The 26296-nt window shown below is 41.3% G+C and overlaps 2 protein-coding genes across 4 annotated transcripts in view; one reads left to right on the top strand and one right to left on the bottom strand.

The window, feature by feature from the left end:
* The first annotated feature begins 1277 nt into the window (after nucleotides 1-1277).
* On the top strand, nucleotides 1278-17314 carry spdef (SAM pointed domain containing ets transcription factor). The gene is given in 14 exon segments (XM_085777847.1): nucleotides 1278-1388; nucleotides 8497-8950; nucleotides 12630-12778; nucleotides 12780-12803; nucleotides 12805-12853; nucleotides 13058-13105; nucleotides 13269-13294; nucleotides 13296-13408; nucleotides 14049-14068; nucleotides 14406-14467; nucleotides 14470-14502; nucleotides 14504-14539; nucleotides 14541-14618; nucleotides 17303-17314. Coding segments are annotated over 13 exon segments (1095 nt in total). The 5' UTR covers nucleotides 1278-1388; nucleotides 8497-8505.
* Nucleotides 17315-25297: 7983 nt separating this feature from the next.
* The window catches only part of pacsin1b (protein kinase C and casein kinase substrate in neurons 1b), a 31129-nt gene continuing 30130 nt past the window's right edge, over nucleotides 25298-26296 (bottom strand). For 2 of the 3 annotated variants that reach the window (XM_085777085.1, XM_085777087.1), the window contains exon 10: nucleotides 25302-26052. In XM_085777085.1, coding sequence (XP_085633211.1) covers nucleotides 25943-26052 — 110 coding nt within the window. In that variant the 3' untranslated portion in view covers nucleotides 25302-25942. Of the gene's footprint in view, nucleotides 26053-26296 lie in introns of all 3 variants that reach the window. The other variant, XM_085777086.1, reaches the window with a different exon arrangement.

Genomic DNA, 26296 nt, shown 5'->3' with positions numbered 1-26296 from the left:
CTACTGTAAACAGTGGGCAACTGTGAATGTATTTTTATGCAGAATGAGGAAAAGAAATATCAGAACAGATGAGGGTTCGGTCCTCTGAGTGAAAGTCATGATGTGGCCGTGTGTGGATGAGCTATTATGAGTAGTTATTAAACATATAGCGGATTTGACTATATGACATTATATATTTTTATTACATTTGTGCAAAGAACAAGAAAAAATATGTTACTTTGTAGAAATACAAATACAAACACACAATCACATTTTTAATAAAGACACAAATAAGAAGAAAGTATCATAAAAATACATACACAGAGCTGTGCAGGAATGTGCAAGTGGACACAGTGCAGTGGTCAAGTGTAAAGACTCCAAACACGAATTGTCTAGTTGTGTTATAGTCTTGGCATTTAAAATCATAGTTAAGCAAAGGAAACAGTAATATCAGCAAAGTGTATTCGTGGTGTAAAAATAAAGGGGGAAAGGATTTTATAGTCATAATATTCTATATCCATTATTATCAAAGTGCAAGTTGTTGCTGGTTGAGGTGGAGGTAATTTCAACTACTTTAGTGCTCAGTTATGAACAGTGGTCACCAGAGAGACATTACAGCATACATGTGTTTGTGATAAAGTCTTACTCTAACACGATACTATAGTTTTTGCGTTTTTATTTGCTCTAGTGGAGCAAATGGGTAAATTAATGACAATGTCTAAGGAAAAGACTTACGTAGCCACTGTGAAGCAGGAGTGGTGATGGAAAACATTATTTTCTTATAAAGTTTTCTTTCATAGTGATAAAACACTTAACTCCCTTATCGCTTTCAATTGTCTGTCACCTAAGCTGTGAGGTCAACTAGTAGTGTTTGAGGAGGTCTGAGTTAATCTGCAAGGCACATGGCACTTTAGACTCCCACACACACACACACACACACACACACTGGGCTGTGTGCATAAGTAAACACAACTGCCCTATAAATATAAATTGCAGTCAATGGTGCTGGAAATTCCTTTGCACTCACTCACCCAGTCACTTGCCCTGGCTCTCTCTCACTTTGTACACACCCCCAGCAGGTGCTTCCACTACAAAGTTTAGTTTGCAGTTGTGCTTTAGGCTGTGACTTTCAGGTTAATTGTAATTCTACGAAAAAGCCTGGGAGGGTCCAAGGCCTGGGGCTGGGGGCTCTGTGACAGTCGTCTGGGAGGAAACAGATTTAAGGGTGCCTTCTGTCTGCTGCACCTCTCTCCTCAGGTAACAAGCGGGCGTCCCACTCCCATCTGACAACTCTCGCCGAGTTGATCGGAAACAGGACCGAAGGCTTCCTGAACTGAACCAGAGCTGAATCGCAGCTCCCGTCATCCAGTCAGATCTTCGCCTCGGGCCATCAGAGCATCACTGTCTCGGTAAGAAGATGCTGACTTATTAAATGTCTTGACTTGGCCATAGAAAGATATACAGTGTTTATTTGTCATATTATTGTGTCTATTCTAACAGCCCAGATATCCAGTTTGTCGATCAGTCATCAATCAGTGATGATGACAACACCATCATCTTATCTAAAGGGCATCATCGGTGTAATTGAGCTTTTAGCCAGGATATTTGGTCGGTATTACTGTCAGTTAGGAACTGACATTAGCTTCACTATTTAGTACCAAAAACAATACAAGACCAGTGTTAGAACAGAAATTAAGGATTTTAATTGATTAAAAAAAAGATTTTGAGATCACAAGAGTATTAAGGTGTTATATTAAGTTTTGCAATGTTCTCTTTTTACTTGAATTCGAAACAAAAGCATGATAATCTGGAAAAGTCTAAAAGGATGAAGAGGAGGAGAAAGGGAGATTTGGATTGAAAGCTCTAATCAATTTAAATTTTCTTTGTGTTTGCCCTGTATTTGAGTAACTCTTGCCTGTTTTTCTTGTTTTCGTATGTGCATTCACTGTCACTCAGAAAGATAAAAACAAAACAATAATCCAAATGTGGTCAGATAAAGTGCAAGTGAGGGGTTGTAGTTGGTTTCATGCCAAGAACCACAATGATAAGATCTGTGCAGGATAAGGTGATATATTTGACTATGACTGTAATTGAAGATGGACATTTACAATAGCAGCAACTCACGAGTCTCAAATAAGAGTATGTTCTTCGTGAGGGTGAGGTTTTTGTCCTCTCAATCAGTACAAGTTAATCAACATCATGACTCTGACGTGAACATAAAAAACAGATTTGAAAAAAATATTAGCTATGGTAAATCATAACGGCTGCACCGACCCATTTTCGGGACATTTTAGGTTGTAAAGGGAGACTCAACTAAATGTTTAAAAAAATAATTCAAATGAAAAAAAAAAAGCCAGACTCTTCCCAGAGTAATCAATACTTCATCTTCTAGACTCAGAGAGAAAGCAGCACTCTCCCTATTAAAAGCTCAAAAAATAATATACTGTAACAATACAAACAAAACACACCTTTATGATCAATGGTGCACATTTAATCCTTTTTGAAATAAGAAGAAGTTTGAGAGTTAGTTTAGAGCAACACAAAAGCCCTTACCTTGCTTTACAAGAAAGCTTGGCTATCTTCCTTAAAAATAAGAACAGCAATAAACCCCGACTTTTTTTGACCCTTTACTTTTCTCACCCTAACTCAGTTCAGTAAGGTCGTATGTTTGAGAATACACATGAAAAATACCATTTGATTCAGTATGTGGATACACACACATTTTCTGCAGGAAGATGTCCATAGTGTTGTGTTCACTTCACAAAAAAGTAACAAAAATAATTTTGTCAAGAAAAAAAGAGCTTGAAAGAAAAGTTCAACACTCAGCTTTACTGAGTCATACCAACAGCTTTAAAGGAGCTGTTTTGCTGTTGATACATAGCCAACATGGGAATTAACAGTTGTTTGCGTATTCGTTTTTTCAAGAGCTTCATTCATCGCTGCATTCAAAGTACAGAAGGTTATAATAGCCTATGTTCTCTGAGCGGTACGAGTACTTAAAGTACCATTGGGGGGGGAACCGCAACATCACCCCCCCTGTTGGCAAAGTGACAGTGGTCTCCGAGGACAGCAAAACTTGTGCGTTGATGATCCATTCGCAAACTTTTAGGTTTATAACTCAGTGGAAACACTTTTGCACAGCGGTTGACAGAAAGGTGCGTCTTCGTCGGAGGAGAACAATATGGACTTAGGGAAGAAACTCCCGCACACTTTCCTCTTACTTGCAATATTTTTTATTGTTAAAAGGCCAACCTTTCAGTTGTTTAATCTTCTTCAAGGCGTCGTTATAACTCAAAAACTTCTCACTATTCTCTGACGACTAACTACTAACTCACTCTCTCTTCTGTTTTCTTCCCCCTTCGTTGGTTTATACGTATATGCGCGCAAAACCTTTTCCGTTCAGCTGCTGAACAAACATGGCGGCGCAAGATGGCGACACTCTCTAAAGCAAGACCCATGCTATATGTAGATATAAAAGAATAATTCTAAGGCTAGGAAAAGCAAACACATTTTTTTTAATAGCGATATACAAATATATTAATGGGTAATATATTCAGATTTTGCCAATAAACTTTGCCAAATATTACACACTGGACCTTTAAGGTCCCTCTGCACTAGCTTCAGTAGTGATAGAAACAGCAGTGCTCGGTAAGTAAAGAAATTAAGTAAAGCTTTTTCTTCTTCTATTAAGTAAACAGCTGTTCGTGAGAAAAAACTTTATAGTCAACACAAAGCCCACAGTGGGTGTGGAAGACAATTAGATTTATAGTGTGATGACTGTCGCACGCTGCTGTCAAAACTATGAATAAACTATATCACACTTTATGTTCTCTACACCGACTGTGTTTACATTCTGTCTCTTTGTGGTCAACGTTGTGCAAGTTCACACCACTTGAACCACTTGATTGAAATCAATGCACATTTTCATCCAGTAACTGCTGTGGTAACATCAGGGGTTGAGTTGATGGAGCTAATTTTCCTCTTGGCACTTTGCACCATTGCAGAAGAAGAGCATCAGGATGAAATGTGTTTGTTGGTATGTGAGGAAGCCTGCGGCCTCCTTATTGGTGCACACAGATGTTGTGTGCCACCATATTCAGAGTGTGTTTCAGTGGGCAGCGGATTTAAGTGCTTCATTACAGTAATAACATGATTTTTTACAACAAATCTGCTTCCACTGCATTCAATCTTTTCACCTTAATACAAATATTTGCTGGATCATGATCAGACGTAAAACAACCAAACAGTGAGTGAGTGGCTGTGGTAGGAAACTTAATCCAATTTACGTTACATTTCCCTCTGCTGTGTCCCTGATTATTGACATTTTTGTGAAGTAACTTTAAAAAACTCCTATTAGAAAACCTGCTCTTTCTAATCTTCTCACAATCAGCAGTTTAGCTCCAGCTGCACCAGCACATGCCTTAGGCTCCATATCTTCACTATCTCTGCGATTGCTCTCCAGCAATCAGGTGACAGGTATTATTTTATTTTTCCATCTGGGCCGACCCAATCTTCAGGTCCAATCTCAGCTGTACGAAGTTTATCGGCAAATACCACTCTCTGTCAAAATTAATTAGAACCAACAGCAAAAATATTTTTAGCGTTTCCACAGATATTGGCCTTATGCCACTGCACCTGACTAACGGTAGAAATGAATCATCCAGTGCCCCAGTAGGCCTACTCCTTGGCAGGTTTTACAACCTGCTAAGGGGAAATAAAGAATATAATGAAACATAAAGAACACAGAGATAAAACATTGAATCCACCTGTATTTGCACTTCATAAAATTGGCAAATGAACTAAAATAAACAACTGATTCACCTAAACCTATTTTATAATGTGAAAAAAAGCACCTGCACATGTCAGTGCTGCCATAAAATAACACCTGATTCTCTTTCTGCACCCGGCAGGCCTTATCCCCAGTAATAGTCACAGTTAGAAAGTTGCTCCACGCATCATTGTTTTTGGAACAATGATCTAAGTTTCCCATGAGAAACAATAACAAGGAAAGAAATTCTCCCTTTAATGCTCACACGGCAAATAGTCACGCCTTTAACTCCAGACTCAAACAACACAGACTCCTTCTCTCTTTGTGATGAGCACAGCCCTTCAAACATTTTGCTCAGTTTTAGACAGATAATGGAAAAATCTTCTCTACATGTGACATTTTCCTTTTTTCAGCTTTTTCCTTCAGGTTAAACACACATTTTCTACAGCTCAACACTTTTGGTTGTTTTAATCACTACTCATTAACTTCAACCTAAACACTTGGCCGACTTCTGTCACAAAACCGTGTCAGCAACAGTGATGAATGAGGCAACAGGTTAATTTAAAGCTAGATTGGACGTTTTAGTCTGAAACTTATACGACAAAAGGTTCTGAGGTGAGAACGTTTTGTGGCATCTCAGGCATCTCTTTGACTTAAGGTCATAGTTCATTAAATTCATTTAGACTTTTTGCAGAAAAAACACTCACACATTAACAAAAAGGTGTAACCACAGCTCCAGTCAGTAATAATATCACCATCTTCGTGTTATATGAGACCAAGCATGTAGAGGAGATGGTTCCCAGTGTGGATGCCTGCAGTCCTGGCTCCTCTTCCTCCGGTGTCAAAGGCTGACTTTGCTGAGCAAATGGAGCAAGCTCTAATGCTCCTGAAATGAATATCAGCGACTTGACCAAACTCATTTAGAGATCAGTCAGGGTCTTAATCCCTCTCTCCGGGGGTGTGTGTTTGTGTCTTTTTCTTGTGCCCCCTCTTCCTTTTGGAAGAAGGTAATATGGCTAAATTTGCTTTGCTAATGGGCTTAGTGCAAGCTGTTACAGAGCAGAGTTAACACGCAGCAGCCAGGCTGGGATACCAGTGGCTTTTAATCTGACTCCTGATGGAGAGAAAGGGAGGGTGGGTTATAGTTTACGAGAAATTTGGAGATAAAAGGAAAAGCGGAGAGGTTTTACAGTGGGGGGTTGAGGACCAAAGTCTAAAGAGGAGGAATCTTTTTCTGAGGGGGGCAGGGAAGATCACTTCATTTATCATCGGAGAAGTTTGGTTTAACCGTTGTTTACCGCCTTACAATGAATGAAATAGAAGAAAACATATTAGGGGCTTGTGCTCTTACATCAAAAATGCAAAAGTTTATTCCATGAGTAAAAGTTTCTTTTTCTGTCAAATTATCCTACCACCTTTTGGAGCTGGAATAAATACACCGATCAGGCATCATGACCACGGACAGATGAAGTGAATAACACTGGAAAACACTTCATCACGGCACCTGTTACTGGGAAGGATAAGTGAACATTTTGTGGATTTGAGCCAGTTTGACGAGAGCCAAACTGTGATGGCTACACGACCTGTGGGCTGTTCCTGGTCTGCAGTGGTCAGCTTATGGCAAGCCATTTTAACATTTAAAAGCCAGACTGGATATGTGTTGTAGATATCTGTAATTCAGTTTTGCCTCGTCAAAAAGAACATTTCAGATATCTGCAACTACATTTTTCCTATCCACAATTGTGATTTCAGATATCCACAACTACGTTCTTCCTAGGACAAATGACGTCACTTTTGCCATTCATGTGTATGGGGTTTGTCATTACAGATATCTACAATTCAGTTGCAGATATCCGCAATGTGAATTACAGATATCTGTAACTGAATTACAACTAGTACTAATTCCAGTTTGAGATATCTACAACTTGATTCTGACTAGTCATAATTCCAGTTCAAGATATCTTTAATTCACCTCAATTAAAGATATCTACATGTCCCTTTTCGGATATCTTAAATTAAGTTTTGACCAGGCGAAATGACATTGTAGATATCTGTAACTGGAATTATGACTAGTCAAAATGACTAATTCAGTTACAGATATCCGTAATTCACATTGCGGATATCTGCAACTGAATTGTAGATATCTGTAATGACAAACCCCATACACATGAATGGCAAAAGTGACGTCATTTGTCCTAGGAAGAACGTAGTTGTGGATATCTGAAATCACAATTGTGGATAGGAAGAATGTAGTTGCGGATATCTGAAATGTTCTTTTTGACTAGGCAAAACTGAATTACAGATATCTTGAATAAAAAATCCAACTATTCAAAATGTAATTACGACTAGTCAGAAAGACGTTGTTGATATCTACAATGTTAATTCTGGATAGTCAAACTTAGCTTTTAAATGTTTAATCCGCTTGCCATAGTATCTCTATCAAACGTGGTCCACGTGGTGAACCGGCCACTGGCTCATTGATGCACTTGGGGAGCGAAAGCTGGCCCGTATGGTCCGACCCAACAGACCAGCTGCTGTTCAAATGGCTGAAGACGTTGTTCATGCTGGTTCTGATCGAAAGGTGTAGTTTGTTGTGTATTTGGCAGCAACAGGGGGACCAACACAATCTTAGACATAATGTTATGTTACATAATGTTGTGCCTGATTGGTGGAGACTGTAGCCTGTTCTCATTTGTCAGCATTGTACACACACACGTTTTTATTAGAATAAGATTAAATGTCCCTGACACTCAGATGATTCTGGCAGATGGGTGTAGTCACTCATGGACAAATTTTATGAGTCTCTAATTTCTTTCTGTCTTGACAAACAAAGTCGTGACTCTCCTTGAACATGTGCTGTGTGGGAGCACACTTCCTTTACGGTGGCATCCTCTACAACCACTGATAACCTGGTGTGTGTGTGTGTGTGTGTGTGTTTGACGGCAGTGTGCCTTCCCATATGCCAGCTGTGGCAGAAGAACATTATGCGTGCCATATGTGGATTCACCCTGAGATTATAAAACTTGTGCCACAGCTGACGTCCATAAATGAAAACTTATGATGGCAATTTCCTGTGATGAAAAAGCTGCTGCACTTATCTGTCCACTCCTCATAAAACAGACACTTTTTTTCTTCCTCTGTCTTTTTTGCACAAACTCCTCTCCACATTATCTAACTTCCACTTGATTAAAATCTCCAGCTGACAGTGGAGACATAGGGCTGCAGAGACGGCACCTTGAAAGCCGAGGCAGGCGGCAGAGCTGCTTCAGGTCTCAATACCAGTCACCTACCCCCAAGACATCAGCCATTCTGGGCCACTGACCCACAAATAAGAGACTCAGTCAAATCCATTTTGCCCCATGCCTGTCAGCGCTGTGTGTGTTTTAACTCTGTTGAGAGTCACTTCCCTGGTATCTCCATTAGTCTTGGGGTTCTTATAGAGCAACAACAGCACGGTCTCACCAGAGTTCAGCTCATAACACATGAGGAAAAGGAGTTCTGCTCTGATGGAGCCAAAACTAATGCTGGTTTAGCTGCTGTAGAACTGTAAGAAAGGATCTGTGGGTAAAGGTATCATCTTTTTGTCTTATGTCATGGAATAATTTGAACTTTATCACTATGAGGTTTTGTTGAATGTTGTTCACTGTTACAGAATTTTGAATAATTTGACTCTTCTCTATTTCAACTATCATTTTACAATGTTGAAAGGTGAGAAAAAGCCTCATGATGTTTGTGTTCTTTGTTTTCAGGTGCCAGTTATGTCAAACTCAGTGGGCAGTTTATCAGAGGACACAGTGTACGGGTCCCGGCTTGGGATGACAGAGGACTCCCTCTCCATTTTGGAGCGGAACAGAGGCTCTGCAGAGCCGTGGGACATGGAGGAGACCAAGCCAAATGTAGAAGCTCTGGAGCGTGGCGTGCCGGGCCTCTACCTCTCCTGCTTCGACATGCTTCTCACCGAGGACGCGACGTGGCTCGTGAAAGTTTCAGAGGCCTCCCCGACACTGGCCGTACCCATGAGCCACCACATGGGCCCCCGGGAAGAACCGGAGCAGTGTCCCGTCATCGACAGCCAGGAGCAGGGCCTCTCTCCGGGGCTGGAGGGCCAGGAGGAGGAGCGCTCTCTGGAGCAGGTGCAGAGCATGGTGGTGGGAGAAGTGCTGAAGGACATCGAGACGGCCTGCAAACTGCTCAACATCACCCCAGGTAGGCTGCCGTCACGTCCAACACACTGCAGAGATGGACAGAGTACTCCACCCCAGTACTTGATTAAGAGTACAAATACTACTGGTCAAAATTTACTCCATTACAAGTAGAAGTAGCTCAGTCGACATGTTACTCGAGTAAGAGTAAAAAAGTATTGCTTTTAAAGGTACTTAAGTATCCAAAAGTACATGCTTTTAAATTTACTTTAAGTAAGAGTAAGAGTAAGAGTAAATTTCTTATTTTTCACATCAATGAATTACTATAATTATTTCTAAATGAATTTAAGGACCTTTTAACTCTTGTTTCTGAGAATTAAAGGGACAACGAGGAGTTTTGGAAAAGCAAAGTGTTTTCATACTACATTTATGAGCCTCCGCGCACCGTAGAATTCTTAGACCGGTGCAAGACAGACTCATGTTTTCATTCATCAAGAATTAAAGTCAGAGGTTGGAAGACGATCAGATACCGTCGTAGTTCCGACCATAAACGGCGATTCGGCGGCATTATTCTCATGACTCGCCACGAAACCGAAAGTAAAGAAACGCTGGTCGGCTCGACCAGCATTTCCACCACCACTAATAATAACAAAATAACGATAGAGACAAAACGATATATTTATCGAAAATGGAGCGATTAACAAGTGTGGGTAGCGGAGATTCATCCACATTAACGTGAGACTTTTTTATAACCAAATAGAAACTCCTCATTGTCCCTTTAAGTCTTTGAAAGCAGCTGCACTGATGTGCTGCTTTTAGGGGTTAGGGTTTCCTTCTTTGACAAACACAACTTGTGTCCAGTAGTATTTTAAAAAAAGAGCAGACCTGAAAGTAACGAGTACTTTTCAGCCTTCCTAGAAATTAACTTGAGTAAAAGTAAAAATATTTGTCTTGGAAATGTATTCAAGTAAGAGCAGAGGTGGCAAGTAACGAAGTACAAATACTTCGTTACTGTAGCTACTTAAGTAGATTTTTAATGGTATCTGTACTATTATCTTGAGTATTTATTTTTCTGGAACGACTTTTTTACTTTTACTCCCTAACATTTATACCGGCCAAAAAATAAATAAAAAATTAGTACTTTCTACTCCTTACATTGTAAAAAACAGGCTTGGTTACTTTTTTTTTTTTGGACAAGCGACGACGTAAAAGCACCGGTAAAAAACGTGACGATAAAACTAGAGTGGAAAGGAGGGAGAAGAAGAGGGAAGCGGGAGGAAGGGATTAGGGGGCGGTTAGAGAGAGAACTGATGTTTACCAACATTGTAACTGTAGCAGCGAATGGAAGGCTTAGCCAGGCAATGGAGGAAAGGGATAGCGGTATGGTTGGTCGGACCTATCCGAGTAGGGGGGGTTGAACACTGTACAATCTGGCGCTAATATAGCGCATTTATCGTTACGAGCGGCCAAAGCGCAACCTGGTCCCATGCGCCCTGTAGTACTGTGATGTACGTGCACGCGCGCGTCTGGTGCGCCCTCTCCCCCCCCCCAGCTTATGCTTTGATTTTTTCTCTTTTTTATTATTTTTATTTTTTTTTACTCGTTTTTTTTTTTTTTTTTATCCTTTCGTTTCTTTTATACATGTTATATTACGTGTATTGTTGTCGGGTGCGAGAGAGAACGGCAGGTGGACTGACTGGCAGAGATGAGGGTTGGTGTGAAACGCTGTTTTTAACAATTTCTTATTGTTTTATTATTTGTGGAAAAGTCTGTGGCGGCCCAAACGTTGGGAAACACTGCCTCTGATCAGTTCAATCTTGATAAAATTCTGTCTTGAACAATTTTGTTGTTTTAACAAAATAATTATCAAATAGATGTAGGTTAACGGCCTGTACATTTTCTTACTTTTACTTAAAGCAGATGTAAGCGATATTTTTTGTGTTAATATGAACTTTAAATAGGTTATAATCTTTCCGATCTGCAAATCACTTACATTGAGTGTTTTGGGTGGACCCGGAAACACGGGTCCCTGTTCAGTCACTCTTGCTCTGCGCCCAGGAGAAAAAAACTTTTCTGTATCCTACAAGTTCTTATCCAATGGAGGAGATGGAAAACGGCATAAGGGGGCAGTCCTATCTGTGTGTGCAGCCAAGGGATGCGCCTGAATGTGGTGACGTGGGGACGAGGGAAACCAAATTAGATCCTTGTATTGGAGGGGCGGGGGCTGCTAACTGTCCATCAGCGGGACAAGACGTTTATGGATGCGTGCAATGCCAACTCGTAACTGTTATTTTTTCAGACCTGTGAAGTTGTTTCAGTTCGATCTGGTCGACGAGTTAAGGGTCGAGAAGTTACGAGTTCTCAGTGGCCGTTATAGTGGACTTTCACAGGTTAAAACATTGGGTCGGAAAAAACACGAGTTGGGTATGACTGGAAGCTACAAAGTCGTTAAGTGTTTGTTTCAAAGACTGCCCTGGAACGCAGCATTAGCCCAAAACGACCGGGTCGCTTACTATCTGCTTTAAGTACAGAAATATGAGTACTTTTTGCCCACCTCTGTGTACAATTAACAAAAGCATACGATGCACCATAGTGGAAGTACATTAGGATACATTTTGTGTCCGGCAGGTAAACTTAGGCTATGTGAACAATAACATTGATTTGAAATGGATTGCAAGATGACATTTTGTCGTGAGTTATTTGCTTTGGCAGTGTGAATCGTGGCAATGGAAATACATTTTTAATTACTTAATAATACTGTTTGAGTAAATTTCAGAGCCTGTACTTTTTACTTATTACTTAGTAGAGATAATTGGATCAGTACTTTTCAATTTTTACTTAAGTCGTTTTTTTAACACAGGTACATTTTACTTCTCCTACTCGAGTAATAGAATCTGGGTACATTTTGCCCATCTCTGAGTAAGAGTAAATAAGTAGCCAAAGAAATTCTAATACTCCAAGTAAAGTACCAACATCCTCTGGATACGTACATTAAGTACAGTACTCAAGTAAATTTTTACTCCAATTACTGTCCACCACTACGCACACTGCTTCTGCAGTTTTGTCATCCACTTGCTGGGTGTTACAGCGTCCAGACGTATACATGACAAAGATACAAAAATCTTTAAAGCAAACAAGGACATCTTTCTATGACCCTAGCAAGTGTTGCCCGTTATTTGCAGATCTAGGAATATGGATTCACAGATGCTTAAGCTGCTGGTGGTTGCTTCCTCACAGAATCAACTGATTATTTGTTGTGGAACCAGTGCAGGCCTAGATGTACAGATCATCTTAAATCTTGTCCTTTACTGACGCATGCTGTGGGTTTGCCTGACTTCCAATGGATATGTTTTAATCCTGACCTTTGCATGAGGATTTCTTGGGTGTGGGACAAGTGATGGTTCTTTCCTTTCCTGCCAGTAAGACGTTGTATAACACAGTCTTTAAGGGCGAGGGTCTTCTTATGCGCACAAAACAAACACAGGAAAAGCATTATGAATTGTTTCTGGCTGTCATAAAACCAATACTACCGCTCAGTCATCTGTTCTGCTGTTTAGTAGTGTGCTGCCATAAAAAATGACCACCGTGTGAGTGAGTACCAGAATTAAAACCAGTAAACTGGGAATTCAACCGATTAACTGTGACTCAATATGACAATAGGTCCTAATTCGGCTAATTTTTATTGCAGTGGCAGCTGGGAATCTTTCTCACCGTCATTCCATATCTCTTTTTTTTCTTCTCTGACCCTATAGAGTGGTACACAGGGAATTGTGCAGAAATGGATTCGCTGTGGATATGATACATCCTATACAGGTTTGCCGCCAGCATGCCGGAAAGATCCTTCCAGGAGCTGGACCGGAAACGGACCCTTTGTGCCATGAGCGAGGAGGGAGTTTCGCCAGCGCTCGCCGCATAGAGTGTTGGAGACATTGCTTGCACGCCCACCTGGACATATGGAAGTCAGGTAAGGGGGGGGGGGGGGGGCGGGTTAATTTATACTTGAGTTCATCATAGACCGCAGCACCGCCCACCGACTTGCCTAATTGTTTAGCATTTCTATCTTAGTATTTTTACATAACTGTTGAAGTGGGTGTTGAGAAGTATACCATTAATTCCTTATATAGAATAAAAACTTGTTCTCAGATTAAATATTTACCTTGGATTCCAGCTGCCTGGATGAAGGAGAGATTTGCAGCTGTAGATACCAAAAGCACTGGTAAGGTTGTTTTTTTCAAACTACAATAAATCATAATGGATGCAGAATCAAGATTTGCATTTTTCAGTATTTTTAGTGTGTAAACCCTGTTTTTATCAGTTGACCAAATCACTAAACACAAGTGGACATTCACCACCACATGTTGGTTGTTTTTGTTGCGCAGGAAGCAGCGAGGAGCTTTGGTCTGAGGACAGATTCGTCCTGTTCAGGTCAGCCCAAATTCATTGTGGCAGTTCCTCAGAGAGCTGCCCTGCTCAATACCATACACAGCTATGGACGATGCATTCGCTGGCCTCAACAAAGGTAAAAAAAGGTAATAAAAAAAGTTTGGACTGTTACATGTTCACATGCAGACCAACCCCTTTTAAGCTCTTTCAAACTCCTATGATCCAATTGATTCTTTCTTTGATTCTCCAAGGAAATGCAATGAAAAGTAAAAACAGCACAGACACATGAAATTAAAAGAAAAATAGTTTTTATTCCCGCATTGTCCTAAAAATTCGTAATAGGCTACACTTAAGATAAAAAACTGTGGAATCACTGTCTGGCGACTTTCTCCTCTGCTTTTATTTGCATTGTGGTTGTGACTGATATAATCACAAACTCAGTGTTGATAAATGATCACTCATATTGACGAACCTAAAGAGTATTTTCCCCAGTTTTTTATGGTAGGTTTTTAATTCAGTGTTTTAAACTTTAACTTCAGCCCTAAATATTTCCTGGCATGCAAGCTCCACACAGCACCACCTCTTTGCCCCATTTTTGGATTATTAATCAGGCGAATAGGTCCAGACATGATGTCAATGACGGGCAAGCCAGTATTCAAAGAGTTTCTAAACCACACCTACAGTAACCTAATGAGGGCGACGTCATCAGAACACAAACAGAGAAAAAAAAGACAATGTCATGTTTGGACCGAGGTGAAGTGTGCCAGGTGGCCTAGAAAACAAGACTTTCAGATTGGTTGTATGTAAACTGTAGGACATGAAATTAAAGCAGCAAGGTTCACCACATCAACTGATACAAATTAAAAAAGAAAAAGGCACAAATCCCCAATAGTGTGGGGGGGGGGGGGGGGTGGGGGGTGCATTTTTAGTACTTAAAATATAGTAGCAATTTGTTTAAAACAATTGAATGTAAACACACTTTGCACAGAAGTGGTGAGTTGTCTCCCAATGTGAACGCTCTCTTAGAAGCAGACTATGAACCAGCAATTTTGTTCTTCTATGCGTTTATGTTTTCTGTTGTAACAAATGTCCAAATTTCCTGTCACTCCACCAGGTATTTTTAAAATTGAAAGACTCCAGCTCCCGTAGCGTGAGACTGTGGGGACTCCGAAAAACCTGACATGCAAGCCATGAATCTATGACAAACTGAGCCGCTCCATACGTCAGTACTAACAAGAAGGGCATCATCCGCAAGCCTGACGTGTCTCATGAGACTGGTCTATCAGTTTGTTTCACCCAGTATGAGAATTGCAGAAAAGACAATGCAGATGGAGGCGGACGGGACGGTAAAACTTACAATAATCCAAAAGGACTCGCTATCTTCACCCAGACAATGCACTTGAACACCTAAACCTGAAAAAAGAAGAAAAGGTGACTGAGAACACGTGCACTGACCAACCCCATGGTACACACTTCTACTGCGTCACCGAAGTAGTAATCAGTAACAGCTGGCTAGCTGCTGCATGAACGTCTTATCTGTGCATGGGATGAAGGAAGAGGCAAAACACTGTGGCGTGCTTGAGGCTTTTTTCCTTCATGCACCATCACACAACCAAGAAAAATAATTAAATAAATAAATAAGGAACTGCCCTTTTTTCACTTGATGATCTGCCTGTATATTTGTTCCATAATGTGATTCTCAAATTATCATTCACTTACAATACGACAAACACATAGAACTGATAACATATAGAACTCTCAATGCAAGGTTCATGAAAAATTGGCCTATCGCCCACAGTTTTTTTTACATTTGCTTTTTCTTTTCCTGTCGCTTCATATTGACATTGGTCGCTGTTTTAAATTTAGCGCCAGTTTTTTCTAGCCTCAGTTGAAACCTGTGGTTGGGATTGTTAGTTTCTTTCTTTTTGTGTTTTGGCCCTGGTTGTTTATACTCACAATTCAGTGAGTCTGCTCCCCTAACCCACTATTACCCAACCACATTAATTACTTCCACTCAGTAGGTGAAAACCTGTGGCGAGGACCCTTTTGATAGCTCTGCGGTGACTGTTTATAATGCCACTTATATGTCCTTTTTTCACTGCTGAGGTGCCTTTACGTTAAGGATTCAACTCTGGTATATGTTTGCTGGGCCGGCCCTGTACTTCTTGGGGGCCTAAGCAGGATAAATTGGTGGACCCTGCCTCCACAGGGTGATCATAAATATTCATAAACCAGCTTACCGTATGCAACCCTTGCATATTTTAATTGTACCCTCTATCAACATGATGGCGAGCAGATATTTCATTACTAATTAGAGTCTAAACCACTTAAAGCTGTCTAATTGCACTTGGTCATTTTTTCTTTCTAACTTTGATTTTTGTTCTTCTGAATGTTAATGTTAATATTGAGAATGGCAATAGGTGGCTCCATACCGGCAGTACTTTTAGATGTAGCAGAAAGATTACAATAGATTATACAAAAAGATTACTGTTTGAACAGATTTATTTTTCTTTCAAAGGATCTTAAGGGCAGGATTTGTGAGAAAATACCGGAAATTAAACCCATAGCGTTTTACGTTTTTTAAATATATTAAAGGGTTGTAGGTAGCGTTCAAAACCAAAAAGATCGAGGCCCATCCGCGTTATCTCGCGATTGCCCTGAACGGGGTCTGTGCTGCAAAATGCGCTGCAATTTCAGAGGGGTGAATTTTCGCGCGATGGTCGGCGGACCGGAGTCACGCGTCCACGACAGCCCTTCCAATGGATCAATGGAACGGAGACATGAAGGAGGGGGCAAACCGCGGCAGCGCCAAGATTGATCAGTAACAGACGTGGCGGACACTCCCTCATTATATCAATCGCTCTGAACCAACGGGTGGATCCAAATTAAGGCCTACTGTTACATCCAGCCAACGACCCATCACAAATGCAAGCATGTTAAAAGCCCCCCCCCCCCCCCCCCCCCCCCCCCCCCCCCCCCCCCCCCCCCCCCCCCCCCCCCCCCCCCCCCACCCCCCCCCCCCCCCCCCCCCCCCCCCCCCCCCCCCCCCCCCCCCCCCCCCCCCCCCCCCCCCCCCCCCCTCCCCCCCCCCCCCCCCTCCCCCCTCCCCTCCCCCCCCCCCCCCCCCCCCCCCCCCCCACTCTCTCTCCCCCTCCCTTCACACACGCACGCACAGCATGCAGCAGACCAGATCCTCCTCGTTTTTCAACTAACTTAACACCCCCTCTCCCTCTTCACTTACTGTTAATTATTAGCCCATTAGCCGCAGCTAGTGGTTAAAAGCCGACGTTTATAAACTTTTAAATAACGTTATCAGGCAGGTGGACAAACGTCCTCTTTTGCCCGGACACGTCCACCTTAATTTTCACGTCCTGGCCGGCGTGTCCGCGGACGCGTCGTTTTTTTTTTTTTTTTTTAATGTAAATCATGAATTTGTCCGGTGTTGATTGGTTTTCCATGGGACCGCGGACCCTGACAGATGCGGCCCACGACCTACGGACCCGGCGCGTTAATTTTCAGTAACCGGCCTGTAGGAAGTTAGGAGCCCATACCAGATCCTTGCAGAGGAGCTCCGAGGAGAACAGACAGCAGACCCCTGCTGCAGTCAACAGTGAAGAGGCAGGTGTGTGAGTGGTGTGTGCGTGTGTGTGTGTGTGTGTGTGTCCTGTCTGTCCTGTTGTCTGTGTGTGTGTGTGTTGTGTGTGTGTGTGTGTGAGAGAGAGAGAGAGAGAGAGAACCTACCAATAAAATACCCCCCCTCCCTCCCCAGATCGGAAAGACTGTAACAGGGTGTGTTCCCACCAAACGCGATGAACGCGATTGAATCGCGCGTCAAATGATATCGCGTCGCTGCTAGACCGCTTCAACTCCAGTTTTGGACGGCTCGGTCCAATTATGCAAAAAACGGCTCGTCGCGGCATCGGCGGTTCGCGCGACGAACGCGCCGCCAAACAACTTACAATTTCTCACCACTATTTCATTCTCAGGCAGAGATAACCACTATTGCTGCACATGTTCCTGTCCCTGTTAGATGGGAGAGTAACATCGCGGTTGTGGGTCTCTGGCTGCAGGGAGGAGGAGGTGATCGGCTCAGTGAACTTACTGTGTGTCTGACCGCCTGTTGAGTGCTTTGGGGAAGGTGGCGGCGGATCGCAAGTGCACCGCATGGTTGAAAACCATGCAGTGATTAATCGAGGCTTTCAGGTCCGAGATCTCCAAATAAGAAACGTTTAGTAACAAGCACCGGAAAAAAAGCAACAGTGAAGAGCTGGTGGCTTTGCAGCAGGTGAATGGGGATCAGAATAATAAAACTAAACCTAAACCAGAAAACTTCTATATTGTTCAAGAGGCTCGCTCTGAACTAAAACTGCCAAGGGAAACACCAGTAGTACGTCCGTACGTCAGCACGTCGGGTGACGATCTCCAAGCTGTTTGGGCTGTCGCTGGGCGCGTCTTCACGCGAATATCGCCGCAAAAAAAAAAAAGTTCAATTAATTTCAACTCGAAGCGATTGATTGAAAGCGTTCATCATCGCGTCCGGAGGCGCCGCGATGGAGGCGATTTTTTCGCGGCCAACGCGTCCCTCGCGCCGCGCTTACATCCTCGCGTCCATTCGCATCGCACGGCGCTCGATGACGCGAATAATTCGCGTGTTTGCATTGACTTTTACTTTATAATCTCGACGCGCGATGAATAAGCGTCATCGCGTTTGTGTGGGAACACCAAAATACCCCGTAAAGAGTAAAAGTAAAACAGTGAAGAGTTGTGCGCGCATCCCCGTGGCGGTGGCTTCGTCTGGGTTGCTGTAGTTTACGCGCAGCGGCCCGTACGCGTCCACTGGCCGTTCTCATTAATCCTGCCCTTATGATCACTTTAAATTATCATGTACAGGCCTAAATTTCTAGAAAACCTTAAAAACAAACTTCAGTTGAGATTGAAGATTTAGAGGGATGTTGGTTGGTCCAGCCGCATCATCAGCAGTAACCATTTGGAGGCTGTGGAGAAGATTAGTAAGAATTTTTTAGCACTTTTCACAACAATTTAATTTTCCAACAGAGATAAACATATTGTGAGCAAACCAAACCACAGAAACTTAACCAACTGAATTTGACTGGAACCAGCCACAGGGGATGGAGGATTGTGGCAACATGACAGCCATTAAAGAAATGGGTGATTGATCCTTTAATCCCCTCACAGGTAAAACACTGTGTAATCATTCTTTTCAACTGTAAACCAGACCTTTAAATTCAGCCAGAGGACATGTTAAATGCTGCACAGGCTGGTATGTAGCTAGCTAGACAGCTAAAGTGAGCTACACAAGCCACCGACATGTTTTTCGGTCTAAACGTACATTAGTAAAAATAAAATTAATTTGCTTAACCTTAGTCTTGTTTTTTTTTTCTTCCTTGAACCTTCTTATTTCCTATTTGCCGCACCTGGACGGATATATCCTTTTGGACATCGTCGCTGTCCAAAAGCTACTCACCTCCTCGCAAATCGCGTTCTCAAGTGATAGTGATGGGATGGGATGGGGGCCAGGGGGGAGGAGAAGGGGGAAGGGGTGGTGCCTGAGCGCTCGTTACCGGACAAACGGCCCAGTCCTGCGTTAACGTGATACGTTATGCGTTGTCCAACGGTTCATTTGTCTTGCCAGTTGGGTCAAGGGTTACACTTTGATCAGAGACTGTTAACAAAGTGAATTGAGCAAAGTTTGGGGGCCCCCTAGTGGCTGCGGGGCCCTAAGCAGCTGCTTAGTTCGCTTATAGGGAGGGCCGGCTCTGTATGTTGCTGTATTTTACTTTTTATGTTGTGGATGTTTTATTGTGGAGACCCAAAGTGTTTGAAATAAAATCAAGTGAAACATATGCAGACAAAACATATCACATAACTGATCCAGTGAGGTTTTTGCCATCCAAGCAGCTCTGTGAACAGCAGCATTAGTCAGTCAGACTACCGTTTGGTTTGATATTTCAGTGAAATTTGGTCCAAACGCTCAGGTTTAATAGTAATAACTTTCATGTTGCAACATGTAGTCAATATCTAAATTTGTCGTGTTAGTGACACTCCTATCAGCAAACGGTCATCTAGGGCGATAATGTGATGTCACTGAGTTTCCTAGAGGCTTCTCCTGGGCTGTACGCCAGGGCTGTTGTGATAACACAGCCTTATACAGTAACAGTACGCATGCACAGACGTGTTAGAAAACTGGTGCTGTACCAAGTAAGAGGGGGCCCCAGCCGGTAAACAAGGGGGTTAAGTTAATTTAAAGTGAAGGCTGCTGTAGTATGTGTTCACTTCAGGCTGGTTGTCAAAAAACCCTACAACTTGTCAAGACCCACTTCCTGCTTCTCCCGTGTGTCTCGAAGCTACAGCGTTAGAGGCCTGTGTTTCTAACTGTGTGTAATTAACAATGACTTTGGCACTTTTTGGAGTTTTTAATTTGTACAGTCTGTTTTTATCCACCATTTTGATAAGACATTGTCATTACAAAAAGTCTTGACATAAGAATAATTAAAAAACGTTATTTTGACAGAAGACAGGAGGAAAACATTTGATTTCAAAACGTATCCTATTGAATTATTTTACAATTGCATAGTTTTGATCTAAATGTATTCTTTGAGTTTATTTATTTGATTTCACATACTTTGGGTTTTCACATTTTCAACTCGTAGTGCTTCCTATTTCCTCCTGGAGATACTGCCTAAATGTCTGCCTGAGCAAGGATATGATGGCCAAACTTCAAACAGGGCTCAATAAACTATTTTTGAAAAGCAAACTGAGGCTCAGTCATCATCATGCAATTAATATAATTGATAGTTTTTCTTATATCTCACCACAAACTGTTATTTCTTTAGTATATAGTCCAACTGGTTTTAAGATTTGTCATAATCGCTCTTTCTCTCAAGTGAGCCAGAGGGTGAATATCTGTCAAGTGTTGGCTTGATTGAACTGTAATTCTGTCGTTTAGTCTTACACTACTCTTCAAGTTTTAGAACTCACTCTAGTAACATGTTTTGAAAAGATCAAATGGAGATATAACATCAGCCTTGAGGTAAAAAGGATATAGCTCTTATCTATATGTTTGTTATTTTAGTCGTTAACACAGTTGATGTGATAACGGACAGACAAATGTGTAAAGCTTCAAAGAATTTAAGCAATTTACTTCTGCAGTTATAAGGAGTAGGGGATTTGATCCAGCAACCACCCTGCACACACATCCGAATGAAACCTATATTTCATTTTCATTTCTTCACAATGTCTTAATCCCTTTCCCCCTGTGGTGTCCTGTCTGCATCAGAATTATCATCCATTTTTTTTTAAAAGTTTCTTTTGAAAAATGTTGCACTGCCTTGAATTATATAACACTTCACAGATGTTGCTTTAATTAAAATCTTCTGACTAGTAATGCAGTTTAACTTCAGCCGAATAAACTAATGAATCCTGTCCCCAAATATCACAGCAGAGACGGACACTTTTGCAATTTGGTCCTGAGAGACGTACTGTACATTTTAGGGTGAATGTAGGAATGTAATTACACACTCTTCAAGTCATTTAAAAGGCAAAATCAATGAAAACATTTATATCTGCACACTGATTTCATGCCTCAAAGCTTATTAAAAAGGACCATAAGTTAAAGAATGAATGTAGTGGTGAGTCATTTATAATGGCTGACACCAAGACATCCTAGTGTCTGTGTGTTTGGCCCATTTTCAATTGGAACAGAAAAATAACGCCACCCAACCATAAAACGTACGGTACCCAGGAAAGTAAATAGCAGCTTTGTTTTTTTAGGACTGACTTTCCGTGTAGTTCATGTGAGGGTTGCCCAGGAAAGGATAAACCTCAAGAGGCTCCTCCACACAGATAACAACCACAAATTTGATTATCTCACTTTGGCTGAGAGCCATTCAGTTACTACAACCACAATGAAGTGGCATGCAACATTTTAATATGTGCAGGTTTGAAGTGTCCCATGGCACTGTGGGAATTTTGCTGGTGTGTGGATGAGGTTCATTAACTGGCAGCAGGTGTGTTGATTGAACTGGCTGATACTGAGGGATAGTGTTTGTTTTTTTGGGAATCTGCCTCTTGATCTGATGATTAACGTGACACATCTCCTCACAAAGAGCCTCACAAACTGCTGAATGTGGTTAGTGCTGACCTCTAGTGCCAGAAAATGTAATCAGGTTTTGAGTTACACCCAGGAGGCCTCAGCATTTACCTCAATGTCACTCTATATGAGAAACAAATACATGGATTCATTCAAGCGGCATACTAATTTATTTTGGCATTTTAATTAAATGCTGCTTTATAGTCCTACGGTCCAGAGGAACTAACTGACAGCTAGAGCTACTAATTCAACTAAATATAGAGATTTTAGATATAATCTTATAAAAGAAACTGTATCACCAGAGATACACCAAAACTTTCTGTCTGTCTTTAATATCTTGCTAAGATGAAGTTCTGTTTCAGATGATAAGTTCCTTGAGGCCTGTTTAAAATTCTGAAATAGTTTAATTTCAATAAAAAATGATTTAAAGCAATGACAAATGGAAAAAAAAGGGTTGTTCACAGCATAGAAAGAAGCTAGATCTCAAGCAGCTGCAAGAAATAACTCAGTTTTACCAATTCAATAATGTATGATGGAGTAGATTCTGTGTATTTTAACTTTTGTATTTGCTTATATTTGTAATGTATTAGTATTATTGTGGTATGGATACTTATAGGATCATGTGAGTATTCTCCCAGCCCTCGACAATGCTCCGAACGATGTCCTTAAATACATTATTATTCAAATACTTAAATATTATGTTACTAAAAAAGTTACCACATTCTGATCTTTGTTGGTGTTGTTTAAATGTGATGTGGCAGAAAGAGGGAGTGTCATCTCGTTATGTTTTCTTTTTTTTCAACCGTTACTAGATTTTTTGTGTAAAACCTGTGAATTTATAAAATATGAATTCTAATTTTAAATGTAAGTACCTACTAGCATATAGTCGAATTGAATACAATATAACAATAATAACACCCCTTAAACATAAATGCATTGCTAACAATAATAAAATACTGTAATATTTAATAATGAAACGTTCCTGAGTACTTAAAGTACACCTTGCTCACTTGTTTAAGCTAAATACCACTGTCACTGCAGGACTTGAATTTGTGAAGGTAAATTGTTTTGGGGTTTTATTTTAGTGTGACTCGACATCTTTTATATTTACTACACATTTTCATCTCTGGTTCACAGACGCTCATGTGTACCTCAGAGTTTTCTGATGACATCTTTTATTTTTGCTTCAATGCAGATGAACAGGCACTACAGTTTGGAAATTACAGCACTATGCTAAAAAAGAGAAAGCCCTCTAGTCCTCTAAAAAGTTCTCCTTCAACACTGCAGATCAATGTTTCCAGCATGAGCATAAGGACAGAAAAGAAAAAAGGAGCATTTGAGCACATTTTTCCAAAAATATGATTTAGTGTATCACAGTTGTTTCACAGTGGAAGCTGCAGTTGTGGTTTTACATGTCCGTTTTTACCTGCTTTTACAGTACTCTTGTAAACAGTCCCATTCTCTTTGAAATACAGCTTAAGGTACATTAAGACGGTTTCAACACTGAGGTGTCTCCTCAATCAGACAGAAAGGGCCTGCGTGCTGCGCTGCTGTAAACTGAGCTGGATAACCTGGACTCAGATCATATTGAAGTGAGCTCTGCTTCTCCAGTCTCTGGAGTGGTAGGTCTTGATAAGGCAATATTAATCTCACCACTCTGTAGCCAGTGCTTACAAGGAGCGACACTTGTTTAAATAAAAAGCATACAGAAGCATACCACGTCAGGAGACGTTTCCCTCCTTGTCTTTTGCAGGAGAAAAGACAATTGTCTCATCAATATTTCAGAGACAGATCCGCTTTCTGCTTTTCTCATTGCTGCTTTCTCTGTCTACATCAGTAAGGGAACACCCGTCACACTCATCGATGGCGGTGTAGCTCACCAGCACCTGCTGCTGTTACCAAGAGTAACAAACCAATCTTATATAACATATACCGTTCTGTCATGTTCGTTTGTGTCAGGTTTGATTTAGTTCTTCTGATTCAAGCCAAATGTTTACATAGGAATATATTCGTAGCCTATATTTAATACAGTCTGCAGATTTACAGTGTTATGCAAATCAATGGCATCATCAATCATCATCAATCATCATCATCATCATCATCATCATCATCATCATTATTATCATCATCATCATCATCATCATCCTGATAAAGAGTTTTAATTTAGTCAAGAATCTGTCAATAATTTGGTGGAAACAAATTGAGGCCATGCATTGGATCAGTTCAGACCAGAGCAGTAAACAGTGTGTGGGAGCATCAGCATGCACATAATCACAGAGAGAAGAGCTGGAAGCTGATAATACATAGTCACTGACATTCACTCATAGTAAACAAGTGGCATTAGCTGCTGTGATTTGGGAAACAAAAAGAGTAAAAATTCAAACTTAAATGATGGAATGAAGCTGATTTCCGTACAAAACAGCTGAAAGTTCATATTTCCAGGATGGTTTTGTTCATGGCGTCTCTATTATTACCACTCATGAATGAATGTGTACAGCAGGCACCGCATTGTGGATGGGTGGTAAGGTTAATGTAAACAATCCTTGCATTGTTTGGTAGAGTATGTACTGTACTCTATTTCCATTTCAAAGAGAAGCTCTGCCAAGATAGACTGCATGTTTTATTTTTAGTCTTTTGTCTCGTTGCAAAATGCTAATTCAGTGACATGCTGTGGAGTGGAGCAGAAAAACAATTGGATCCATTACAGGAATACATCGACATTTTTAGAAATGCGCTTACTCACTAGCTTACGGGGAGTTAGATAATGAGACTGATGGGAAGATTATCTTAGTTTAGTTTAGCTTAGCTTAGTTTAGCATAAAGAAAGACACTATCTTGGACCTGCCTCTCACTAAATAACATCTTACAAAATCCTCTTTTGTAGAGCACTGTTGAAAACATAAGTTACAAAGTGCTTCGAACAGGGCATCAAAAATAAACTCAAAATCATAAATTCAAAAGACAAAACCATCTGTAGTGCTGTAAAGGATAAAGACGGAAATCAAAAGACAAAAACATACAGAGCATCACAGTCTTACATTTTTTAGCTGCGTGAGGACCTCAAACAAATTGCTGTTGGTATCTTTATGACACGGTTATGATTTGACCTTATGTGAGGGGAAGGTCTGTAATAACAATGATAAAGGCTTTCTCTGGCTTTCAGTGTGAACTTTACCGAGGCTTCAGTGAGTCACTTGAGCCAAGTAAAAATCCAGCTCAGTGGACTTTTTATTATCTTTCTGATGGTTTTGTGCAACTCATATAGTTGCAGGCAGTGATGTTGTTGATGTCAAAATAGTTTTGTTTTGCTACTTCAAGTCACAGCGATCCATGAGCTGTCGCTGAAACTAATGATTGTGTTGTTAAAAGGGCAGAATCAATGGGCCGGACGACAAAAATCAACCTTGTGTTGATTTTAAAACAGTGGCATGAACTCGAACCCTTTACCTCTCGCAGCCTTTCAGACTTATGTCGTTCTGCCTGGAGATATAAACAGGTACATCAGTAAAACTTAAAGAGGAACTATGCAATAATGCACCTTAATTAAACAGCTTCAGAGTAGTTGTGATGGTTAAATGACTCCTTAGAGGGAGAATGGAGACTCTCTGCCTTCCACCTTGAAAACCAACCCTGCAAGATCAGCGCCTCCGACCCAGTTAGAAACATGGACTGCTTTACAGCATTATGACACAAACACGCTCGGTAATCCATGATCTCTTGTTAACTGAACCACATCGGTAGAGATCACTCCACCGGCCGCCTTCTCAACCAGCTTCATTGAAAACAAATGCGTATGGCCGAGGGGGAGGTAGGAGGGTTAGCCATGAGTTTTTCAAACAGTGAAAATATGCACTCCAAAACAGTAGGGGGAGCTCCGTAGGGAAAAAAAGCGAACAAAACAGTGGAAAAGCGAACAGACCTGCATAGTTCCCCAACTAGCTACCTGTCCCTGCTGTTTCTTTGCTTTATGCTAAGCTAAGCTAAGCTAAGCTAAGCTAAGCTAAGCTGATCCTGACTCTTGCTTCATTTTTTGTGACACAAGAAAGATTCATCCTCTCATCTGACTCGGAAATCAAAAAAAGCACATTTCCCCCAAAATGTCAAACTATTCCTATGAAGCTAAACATGTAAATATTTCAAAAAGGGGGAAAACACAGAAAAAACTGTACAAGCATCCAGACTGTTAAAAAAAAGAGATGAAAATATATACATGAAATGCACAATGCATGGCTCATTCTCGCTATCCAGGCACAACTGACGATACCATATCGATATTATGATGAGTGAACATACTGTGTGGCATGTTAGCGTCACAACTGCAATCAAACACAGCTACGCACAAACAAGACTAACATTGTTTTGCTTCAGTTGTCGTATCTGGGGTGTGATTTGTAGTTTCAGTACAGTCTTGTCTGTGATGAGTGCTGAGATGAAGGCAGCTCGCTGCGCCCGACAGGACGAGGAAGCTTTGCTTTGAAGTCTCTGGCAATGTGCAGTTATGACTGGACGGTTCAGTCTGGGTTTGCCCTTCAACAAGACAAGCATCCTCTGCTCGAGGAGTTAGATCGGCTGCACGTAATTGGCCGGGTATAGGCCCACCTGGCCGTTGTCAAGGCGACCTTTACACCAGCCCTGTTCGTCCTCCTCCTCCAGCTTCATCAGCTCGTCCCCTGTATCAGTGAAAGGAGACAGACGTGCAGTGCAGTGTGAGGTTGAGGCTTAATGAAACAGCAGACTCAGTGGAGGGGGTCAATATGTAGAAAGTCCTCCATCACGGTGTATGGTATTGTGTTGTGGTAAATCAATGTTTGTAAGAGTATTAACTAAGAATAAAAAGCTAAAAGGGGAAAGTGGTGCATGCAACAATATTACACTAAGGTCTTCCATCTCTCATTGTTTTGTATTTTTTTGGCT

This window comes from Trachurus japonicus, chromosome 5 (genome assembly GCF_045865225.1).
Source record: "Trachurus japonicus isolate A0001 chromosome 5, Traja_1.0".
NCBI classification, from domain to species: Eukaryota; Metazoa; Chordata; class Actinopteri; order Carangiformes; family Carangidae; genus Trachurus; species Trachurus japonicus.
The sequence above is the reverse complement of the archived record's forward strand: the minus strand, read 5'-3'. Positions and strand labels throughout refer to the sequence as shown.